This window comes from Cydia pomonella, chromosome 25, assembly GCF_033807575.1.
Source record: "Cydia pomonella isolate Wapato2018A chromosome 25, ilCydPomo1, whole genome shotgun sequence".
Taxonomy (NCBI): domain Eukaryota; kingdom Metazoa; phylum Arthropoda; class Insecta; order Lepidoptera; family Tortricidae; genus Cydia; species Cydia pomonella.
This window is the reverse complement of record NC_084727.1, coordinates 3,185,768-3,197,579: the sequence shown is the minus strand read 5'-3', so window position 1 is coordinate 3,197,579 and position 11,812 is coordinate 3,185,768. Positions and strand designations below refer to the sequence as shown.

General features: G+C 36.7%; 1 protein-coding gene across 1 annotated transcript in view; it reads left to right on the top strand.

Moving 5' to 3' along the window:
* The first annotated feature begins 11,239 nt into the window (after nt 1-11,239).
* LOC133531476 (aldo-keto reductase family 1 member B1-like) overlaps nt 11,240-11,812 on the top strand; it is a 28,786-nt gene continuing 28,213 nt past the window's right edge. The window contains exon 1 of the mRNA XM_061869724.1: nt 11,240-11,358. Coding sequence (XP_061725708.1) covers nt 11,287-11,358 — 72 coding nt within the window. The 5' untranslated portion in view covers nt 11,240-11,286. The remainder of the gene's footprint in view (nt 11,359-11,812) is intronic.

The following is an 11,812-nucleotide window of genomic DNA, read 5'->3' as shown; positions in this document are numbered from 1 at the left end:
GTAACCGTGGTAAGTTGTAAGGGCCGCTCCATAGGACACAGACTGACGTAGTTTTCTTAGGGCGAAAATGAAACGGTCCAGTTTTTTACACACTAAACTAATATATTCTCTCCAGTTTAGTGAGGAGTCAATATTTAAACCTAAAAATTTAATGACACTACTTTTCTGTAAGGGAATGTTGTCAATATTAATATGGCGTTGTTCTGGAAGAATGAAATTGCATATACCTATTGCGTTTTACACAGATTAATTAGAAAATTATTATCAAGTATCCAATCATTCATGTCTGTCAAGACTTCGTTAATATCTGACTCATATGTAAGTTGGTTTTGACTCCTGACTACTAATGGAACACTAAGAGACCTTGAAAATACCTTTACAGTAGGTACCTACGATGCTACCTAGTGCGGGAACAATATAAGCACTTTCCGTGCATAAGTCAACAATTTAAAAGGCGATATGTACTGTAAAATTTAACCTCGTACAATACAGGTGCGAAAAGGTAATTCGGCACACGTGTCGATTTAAAACACTCCCTTCGGTCGTGTTGTAATTTATTGTATTGTAAACTACTATTCTGATTTGTATATTCTTTTTGTATAAGTATGAAACTGCATTTATAAAAATTATTTTCTCAAATCGTTATTCGATAAGTAAACAACCATGATTTAAAAATCTATAAAACAGTCATGCCAACCCACAAATATCGATTTTTACGATATTTTTTCCCGCCAACCGCGCTGTCAACCTGTTTGCGTTTCAGACCGCGCTAGCGTCATTTATTTACCTTCGTTTTTTAACGATTCGAACGTTAATTTAACGATCGTTTAGACATCATTGACATTTTTATAGCGGCAAACACAAATTTATTTTTACATCTGTCGATGGCATACTCATGTAAATTTTGTTTGAGGTCTAAATTCAGCCGACAGCATTAGATATCTTTGTACATTATCAATAGTTTGTTTTCATTGTGTCAAAATATAAACAGCCTGAGTATTGTTTGAATTTTCTGTATTTCAAACAGATGTCATATGTAGACTAAACTCGTGACGGAACTGTTATACCTGCCGTAAAACAGTTTAGTCTGGGATAGACACCTATAAATTGTACAAAAAATAGAAAACGATTGAAGTTAGCTGTGGAAAAATTTGCTGCGCGTAATTGAAATTGTTTTTCTTTTTCGTACGGTGATATCTTTCTAACAAATATGATTGTTGGCCGAGATTCCCGGACCAACGGTCGGAAAATCCTTTTTTTTTTCATACTGCGTCGGTGACAAAACATACACAAGGTAAGCATACAACATACATATGGTAAGTAGTTTTCGTAGCCTACGAACGCCTGCAACTCCAGAAGAGTTACATGCGCGTTACCCTAACACTCCGCACCCTCGTTGAGCTCAGAAGGCCTACTGCGAACCACGTTCGACGTGTTGCCTCTCTGTCGCACTTGTAAATTCGTACGTAAGTGTGACAGGGAGGCAACACATCGAACTTGGTTCGCGGTAGGCCTTCTGGCAACCTTACTCACCAGCACGAACACAACACTAATGAATGAAATGTAGTGTTATTTGCCTGCCGTTTTCTGTAAGGTAGTTTTCCCCAGTTGGGCTCTGCTCTAGACCTGGAAAGACATCCGCTGTGCTATGCCCTACCACACAAAGCGAGATGGCACTCACAGTACCCATACCTATCTTTTGGACAAAGTAAGGACATACCCAGGTCCAATCTATTTAGCGTTTACTATCTAAAAATGCTACTATCAGACAGATATGTTTAAGCGTTCTGGCCTGTCAGCCATTATTGCAGACGACTATGCGGACTATACCTGACGCCATTGCCCAGACCTGCCTGTCTCTACATTACGCCAATAAGTCTAACGCGGATATACAGAGCCCGATAAAAAATAAAAACTATCAATCTTAAGGTTGACTGGTAGACGCCTTTGGTTTAACAAGCTTTGTGTAATGCAGTTTAAATCAAATCAAATCCTTTCGTAGATGCCGCGCCCATATGCCACTTGGCGACACGTCTGACCATTACCGTTGAAATCAATTTATTTCATGTTATTTCCGAAAGAGTAAAATCTTGCAATTTGTAGAAAGTTTCCCAAAAGTTCTTGAACATTATGCATAAAATAACAAAACTTTCATTTTAGGAATGAAAAATTTCGATTTGCATACAAAAATATAAAAAGTTGCCTTTACTCTGTGGAAATATTTTTTAAAAAGTGTCCGAAGGCACAGTAGTTAATACCTAATAATATAAAGCAAGAGTCTGTGCGGAAAGAGGATAGTCATAAAGGCGCGCTGTGCGAGTCGTCGACGATCCCAAACCCACAAGCGGTATTGAACCTTTAAGTCTAAGGAGAGATTTGCCTCCTGTGTGTGTTCTACCGCTTGTACAATGGGCTGTGTTCTGAAGAATCGTTTGACATGATGCCAACGGCCACTTTTCTTTCACCGCACCGCTCGCCGTCGGCAGGGTGTTCATCCTACCCTACCCTACCTACCCTAGAACCTAAATGGTCGCGTACTGTGCGGTTTAAGAGGAATTTCCTCCCGCAGACGCTCCGGCTGTGGAACGAGCTCCCTGCCGAGGTTTTCTCGAGGCGCTACAGCAGGGGGTTCTTCAAAATAGGGGTGTACAGGTTGAGGTTTTAAATTTAGGTAGGGTCGGCAACGCGCATGTCATATCTCAGATATTGCCGGCATCCATAGCCTACGGTGACTGCTTACCATCAGGCTGGCCATATGCTTGTTTGCCAACGACGTGGTATAAAAATAAGAACGTATCGGTTCCCATACATTTCACGACTCATCTCTTTCCGCACAGACTCTATACACTACAATTATGGAACAAAATATCCTTAGGCAGAACTGTTGTAAAGTGTCCAGCTGTCAGCTATAAATAATAGTTCCAAATCTCTCCAGAGTAGCGCTAGAGTAGCTAAGAACCCAGTTATTGACGGAGTGAAGTGCGCTGTCTATGATAAGTTTTTTTTCTCAAGTATTCTAGGTAATTCTAGCGCCAGCTATATTATGGTTTTTTGTCGGACACTTTTTGGTATATGGAGATTCTGTTCCTTGCCTCTACCTTCCATAACTACAATGATGACAAACAGAGGGCCTACCGCGAACCACGTTCGACGTGTTGCCTCCCTGTCACACTTAGCTACGAATTTACAAGTGCAATAGAGAGGCAACACGTCGAACGTGGTTCGCGGTAGGCCCTCAGAACTCTGTGGCACAGATTATATAATAGTTCTTACGAATCTGTAGACTTTATTTTCCATGTCTCTGTTTATATGTACAGCTACAGAATATAGAGATCCAAACCACTTGACACTTTGATGCGGGTACTGACGAAACGCAGGCGCGACTGAAATAGAATGGCAATTAAACTGCTCGCTGGATAGGGACATAGAGAACTAACAAGTCAGCATAGATGCTCACTCCATACATCAGTTTTGGTACCAAAACGTTTATTATTTTAATAGCCTACATCTAGCATGTAATAGCGGAATTATCAGCTAGTACTGCTACTTGACAATGAATATGGCGACGAAAACAATTTTCAGCTAATATTATAACCGGATTGACCGGAAATTTATTTTCAACTCCTTCTACTTGTAGTATTAGTTCAATTAGTTGTAAATTGTCGAGAATACAATACAATTTTCGCCAGTCGCGACCCCCGCGACATCTAGTGTCAAGTAGCGGCACTGAACTGATAATTCTGCTACTCATGCTAGATGTTAACTACAAAAATATTAAGTGTTTTGGTTTGGTACCAAAGCAGATGTATGGAGTGATCACTCAGGGTCACAGGCGATATTATTCCTAAAAAAATATAATTATAATATTTGTCATAAACAATCCAATGTAGGTTAGCGACTCTGCCTACGAAATAGACCCATATATACCTCTTGCGTCAAATGATGGTCCCATAAAATAGCTTCTCGCCCACTCACGACTCGCTAGGCGGGTTCTTTGTTCGTAGGCGCTTTTCGCTATGTATATAGAAATTTTAATTTTTATCATTCGTCGTAGAGAAAAACGTACAGTGTGCTAGGGTTGCCATTCAGGCCACAAGATGGCAGACCCTCCAACGCGCACGGTCCCTATAGTAAAAGTGGCTCAATTTGTAATAGTAAATTATTTTTCTATACAAACGCTCTCGACTGTTTCCTCCCTGGATTTTTAACCTAGCGCAATGATTTATTCAAATATCATGTCACATCTGTGCCGCTGTTTTGTTTTTTTGGATTATTGTATTTTGAATAAACTTACAAGTTACAGCACCCCGAAAATCGCAAAAACGACTAAATTGAATTGGCTGTAAAAAAAAAGGCGCAGTATACAAATATTGCAACAAATATCCAAAAAATCTAAATATAGCGGCATAGATTATTTCTTACTCTTGCAGTTTCCAAAATTTCATAATGATTGGTTGCGTTTCGGAGGAGGGAACAGTCGAGAGTGAAACCACGATTTTTCGAGTCCGAGCTGCAGTTGTCCTTATCGCACGCACGCACTCCCGCCCACCGCAGCGCGACAGAAACATAACCTCAAAAATTCAAGATTTGGAAATTTGCTCAGCTAGGAATTTCGCAGACGTTACTGCTTGATACAACATTAATTTAGCTTAGACCGACTCTATGCAGCTCTCTACTCGGCTGTTCGGTAGTTCAACAAAACAGTACTAAGGGCCAGTTGCACCAAACCACCTGCTAACGTAAGCACAGTTCGCTAAATTTTAACGTTTACGTGGGGGTCTTAACGATTGCTAAATAAAATGCGTTGCACCAACTATAAAATAACAGAATGTCGGCGCTAATCGTGTGGCCATACTATGAACGCGTTCCTACCAAAAAATTTATGGTAGAATTATTTTTTCATATAGCAACCCAGTCATAAATGTCAAAGTTGTCAAATTTTTCAACAACGAGAAAACTTGTAGACGCGAACTAGTTTCTTTTCAGGTTTTAAATCTAAATATTACACAATTTATGCCATGCCAATCTTGAATATATTTATGATTATATTAATGGCACATTAAATTAAAGTGAAACTGCTGACTACGATTGTGCAGTGTCCAAGTGCTTTCCAAGCTGCAATACCGAATTAAACAAGGGGCTGCATTGCCCGGTAAGTTATCTTATTCGTTTAATACGTATCCCTAACTACTTTCAGAGCCCTAAGCACAAGGAATTACCTACGCTACCTACAAATACCGACAGTTGGGGCAACATTTCCAATTACATATATTGTTGACACAATAATACATAACTGTTAGTTCTGTTAGTAGCAGATATTCAAGTTACTTTTGTACTTTAATTTAAACCTGCTTGATCTAAGCATTTTCTTTTTGCCAATGGTTGAAACGGATCACAATATATTTTTATGCACAATAATTTCATGTTACTTTCTTTTCAGGTTTGATATACACCATTTGATATGGAATACAAGATGAAAGTTACACACAAGTGAATCGATTCAAGAAATCAAAGAATCATACACTAGATTAACTGGAAAAACTTGTTGCGAAAAATAAAGTATTATAAATGATATCTGAATTTAATTTTTGATAATAAAATACATTTTTAGTTACCCTACCTTACTTTATTTTCTATCTTACACTAAATCCTTTTTAGGTAGTGACTAATGGAGGTAAAAGGTTATCCGGAGAGAAATCAACAACTCATTGACATATATTATTTCACAATTATATTTAAGTGCCTACTTATTATATTTTCTGTCATACTGGTGACTTCACTTGTTTATTCCAACTATTATTTATTTTTTTCTTTGTTGGGGTGATCATGATATAAATCATTTATGAAACATGCATGGGCTGTTGAAAAACTGGTATGGGGAAAACAAATAAAATCAATCTGAGGGCCTTTTATTATGACTGATTTTAGAGCTATTTAGGTATATTAGGTTTTAAATGATGATGAATAGGGATTGGTGGGTTAATATGTAGGTAGGGTATTGTCAGTAGTCAGTCATGTGTATAATAAATGTGTAGTCAGGTTTAAAAATAATGGGTTTACACATTCTCTAAAGTATGTTGTAATGCTCTTTTGCAAATTAAGACCTATGGATTATATTTTTACTAATTAACTGTTATGTTATTTCCAATACATGGCTAGGGTTACATACAATTGTTACATTGTAATTTATTTATATGCGACTTCACTGTATGACTGGTTGAATACAAGTAAAATTCAGGTGACAGAAGGGAGGCCATATTATATTTTATCTAACCCAGGTATTGGCTGTTATATTTATAAATGTTATCCAGTATGAAAGGAAACAATTAAGATGGTCAGCTTTTTATCATTTGTCACCATGCCTAACAAGTATGTATGTGCAAAAGTGACAGGCATAGTGACAAGTGGATAAAAATGGAACCATGCTGCCACTGCAGGTTATACCTATTAAACTACTCAGTTGTTCTCATGTATATTCGATATTTCCAGAAGAATTACTTTATTAGGCTCGGAGGCCACTATTGTCTAGACACAGTAAGAGATCCTTTGGCGTAGTATCAAGGTAAGTATGTCAGGGCATGCCGAAGCATCCCTCACACAAACAAATGCTAAGAACATCTGGCATTTCTAAGACACTGTGGTAAACCTGAAAATTCCAGAGGGATACCTTGACATTCACAAGCAGAGCTCAATGTGTAGGGATGCCTCGGCAATATGCTGAAGGACGCCCTGCCATGCCATGTCGCTAATGGGTGCGGGACCCTATAATAGGTATAATGTAATAATTGAAGATAAGAGAAACCCAGGTAGCCCACACTCAAAATAAATGTAGATTTTTGGAGCTGTTAATTGTTAAATCTAATTGTAACTTTGTATTCTAATAAATATTAATTTAAATATAAATATCACCATAAATAAAACTGTTTTAGTTAATTACTTGCAAAGTTGTTGTTTCTAGGGTTAATGAATAAGATATGTTGTAAAAGCAAATAAAACACAAGCAAGTATGTATGAATTGAAGTATTATAATCAGTTTTACATTAGGTACACATTTTGCCCACTTATATATAACCTATTATGCCGACTGGTCTGGAATTGTCCAATACATTTTCTTCTCACCAAAATACTTGATTTCATATGTAGCATCTTGTTTTATGTGATTTTATAGTTATAAATATAGTTCACTTCTCTTCTGGGTTACGATTTTCAGAGGCCGACTTTGTATATGTTTATAGTTGTCATCTCGCTGTTTTCGAATATCATAGTTAGTCCACTAATATTTCCAAGGGATATAACATTCTTATCTTGATTCCAATAAACATAGAGCGTTTTAAATTGATTTTAATGACCAGTCTGTCGATAAATAGTTTTCATTACATGCCGTCGAGTTTCACTTTATGGGACGTATTTGTTAACCTGTGATAGCATCAATCTGGTCTTATCCTCAACTTAAACTCATTCTGCACTCGATTTCAATTTAAAACACACCTTTTCTTTGAATATCCGGAACAAATTAATGTATTTTATGAAACACAAGTAGTCTCGCAACTAAAATGACATTTAAAACCATTATGTCAACTATCACACGTTTTTGCGTTTAGATATTTCCACCTTTTTATTGTTATAAATATATTTTTAATAATTTACATTACTTTTTACTCAAATTATTTAATAATCAAACATAAATTCGTGAAATACGGACGATTTCCAAAAAGCGCCGCCATATTTATCGAACGACTTTGCTGTTAACCAGTGCTCTGCCACCGGTTAAGGGCAGCGTAACTTTTTAACGGACACATAGCGTGGTGCAACCCAAATATGCAGTTAGCATTCGCTAGCGCCATATTTACACATGATCAGTACATCAAATGGGCATGGTGCAACTGGCCCTAATACGCTGTCCATTGTCGTAAACACATAAACCGTTTATTAATAAACGGGTTAATGACGGAAGCGTTTAATGTGGCGTCCATTCGGTACCGTGGCTATTGGTAAATAAAGTCGAACTTGTTTACGATGCAAACCTTTGATGAGATGGATTACAGGAGAACTACTTCCTATCCATAATTATCGTGGTCGGAATAGGCAAAGTATAAATACCTAAACTTGGTAGAACACATAGGTAGAGTAGAGGAATAGAATCGCCTTGTACCAAAGATTAACAGATTTCGTGCCTCACACCACTATTGAGCACATTGGAAATGAATCTATGGAATTCGACAAAATATTGTCGCTGAGCGACAAGAAAGACGACGGGGTAAGGAAAAGTTTACAAATTAAAACTACAACGTTGAATGATAATTAACACCTGTGAAGAAACAAATTTCCACACTCTTATCGAAGTTTGAATAATTGTCGCCGTGGCACATAAGTATACAAGTTTCATTTTTCAATTAATTATTGATATCATTCTTCGTTTCCAAAATATCGAGCGCCAAAATCAAAAATTCGGAGAAAAAAATGTTTTTTGCACTATTTCGGCCATAACTTTTTTCGTTTTTGACTTTCTCGAATAATTTTTTTTGCACCTTACAGCTCTTGCAAATATGCGTATTGCAGCGTATGGCAGTGATTTTGATAGCTAACACTTGCACAGTGTTAGCTATCAAAATCACTGCCAACTTAGCTTGGTCTAACCTTACAAGCTTTTATCGCTGACTGTACTTTTGATTCCACAGACAACTCATACTCATCGAGACAATTCTAACAACCCCAAACATAATTACTTACGTAGCCTCTTGTTTTATCACAGAGTTCCCATGGCCACCTCCTGTCTCCAACATCAGATCAGCTCCATGTCATCATTTACATATGTATGCAAAATTTCAGCTTAATCGGAAATCGGGAAGTTGGTCAAATTTAACATCCAAGATTTGACCCACACTAAAATACTCACATGGCAAGTTAAAAAAAAACCTGTAATAAGTTTTTGGAAAAAAAGCATTTTTGATACAAGCTTTTATAGCTGACTGTTCTTTTCTATCCACAGGCAAGTAATACTCGTCGAGACAATTCTCACAACCCCAAACTCAATTAGTTTGCGTTGTTTTATCACAGAGTTCCCATGGCCACCTCCTGCCTCTATCATCAGATTAGCTCCGATTGTCATTGCTGTATGCATAATGTCAGCTCAATCAAAAATCGAGAAGTGTGTCAAATTTAGCTCTCAAGATTTGACCCACACAGACATAAGTACTAACAGGGCAAATTAATTAAAAGCTTGTAAAAATGATACATTTAAAATCTTATAGGGACCGTGCGCGTTGGAGGCTCTGCCATCTTGTGGCCAGGGGGCCTACCGCGAAAACCGAAATTCGCAAATTGCGGGAATTTTCTCTTTTACTCTCACTAAGACGTAATTAGAGTGACAGAGAAAAATGCCCGCAATTGACGAACTTCGATTTTCGCGGTAGGCCTCCTGAATCGGAACCATAAACATGCACATGTACACGTCACGTGTTTTTTTATGCATAGTAGGTTCTGCCATCTTGTGGGCTACATCGGAACAAAAAACCTCAAATTTACGCCTCGCGCCAAAAATCTGACGGCTCCTGTGCTGCCTCCTACAGTTCATGCACGCTCCCTATGGAATCAACCCCGAAATGGGGAATGTGTCATATATTTTGGCTGCCTGACCTTGACATTTTCTATGGGAGAGGACTTTCGGCCATTTTTTTTCGCGATTTTTTTTTGTTAATTTATTCAACATTAAAAGTCATGTCAAAATCTGACGGCTCCTGTGCTGCCTCCTACAGTTCATGCAGGCTCCCTATCATTACTTACTGAAAAAGTTAGTCGCACTGTTAAAAATGGCAAATCACTTCAGTACTAGATAAGGATGCCTACAAATCACTATAGGTAATAAACTTAAGTAAGTCACCTGTAGTTGTGACGTGTTCGAATAGACAATACATGTTTAAAAGGCACACACAAACAAAACAAATGTCTATTCGAACACGTCACAACTACATACAGCAGGTGACTTACTTAAGTTTTTTACCTATACCAATATTATCTTTGTGACATTACAACGTAACTATTTATTATGTATACTTACGAATTTATAAATAATTAAAACTTTAGTACTTTAATCTGGCTTCACTTGACGAACACTTGAAATTAGACATTTTTATTTATTTATAAGTTTTATAACTTTTAAATACGATATCAGTAGCATTCCGTGCCCTTCACTCGGCTCCATAAAATTAAAAAATCATTCATGGGTAATTGTGTGAGATTTTATAATAAACTTCCAAACCATATTACTGAGTTACCAATTAATAAATTTAAGAATCATGTAAAGCGTAAACTTATTTCTAAAGCTTATTATACCACACAAGACTACATGAATGATAAAACAACGTGGGATTAATTGTGATTCGAAATGATTAATTATTTATTATATTTGAATAATGATGATGAAATGGATATTCCAATGCATGTATTTCCTTTGTTGTTTTTATTATATTTGTTTGACATTTAGAATTTATTCTAGAAACAATCTAGACAAGTATTTTTTATACATTTTTTTTGTATGACTGTATTTTGTGAAAGTTTTAGTATTAAATTTGATCTATGAATTATATTCATTAGTATTATATATGGAATAATATTTACAACATCAATAAATTGCTCTGATAATTAGATTAAGATAATTATATGTAATACTGTCTTACTATTCATAAGTGCTTGTTGCTAGGCCTACATGAATAAAGTATATTTGAATTGAATTGAATTGCATCACATTTTATTATTAACGTTATTAGAATATGTTATACAGTTCATGAAAAAATGTTCTGTTTCACTCGGGACAATAGAGGTGGATTGTCAAAGAAAATTTTGTAGCCACAGTAAATTTACTGCCACCTTTCGACACGTGATTAAAAGTTTTAGAACTCCATTTGACTTTGATCCTTATCATTTCACTGATATGTGTTAAATTTGTTAAATATCAAAAAGTGCCTCCCCCCCTCCTAGAGAACAAAATTTCTAACTATATGTATGCCTCTCCCCCCCCTTGGCCATCGGCCATATGAACTACCCCTTTCCCGCCCTAGCCCATCAGCTGACATTACCCTTGGATCCTCACTTATAATTAGGTACGCATGTAACTTTGCATCTGTGTAATAACTGCGTTACATAATACATACAAACAGATAAACAATATTTTATGTTATATGTAAACTTAACTGATAACGAGAAACGTGATAAACTCATCGATGTAAAAACTCAACGGCTGTTCACTTCTCATTCCTGTGCCCGGCGAGTCGGACGCTTTGAAAAAAAATGGTCAAGGTTCCGGTCGTTACGTTTAACAATGGGAAAACTATTCCCGCCATCGGTCTTGGGACGTGGAAGGTAAGTTAAAATGTCAGTGGAAACTTGGATGGAAACTTGGACTTGGAATAATTCTACATTTTAATACCTTAAGGTTATTAAGGCGCGAAGGATTATCATCCCATTGACAATATGAATATCGCGCCATTTTTTACTGACAAAGTGGTTTGACCGGGTTGATACCAGGTCGATACGTTGTCAACAAGGATGAAAATTATCTATCGAACCAATGCAAGGTTTGTAAACCCCATAATTCGTACCGCGTTTTACCGAATAACCATTCCTTGTGGTTTTTTTTTAATTGAATTCTACTGTAGCTATTGGACGCTAGATGGCGTTAAGATGGTTTTTATAATTTGATCAGTTATATTACTAATTATTTTGAAAATATCCTTATTTTATCTCAACCGTATTACTTCTAATCACTTTATTTCTAGACACGTTTAAAATACTTTTCTATTATTAGTAATTAAAA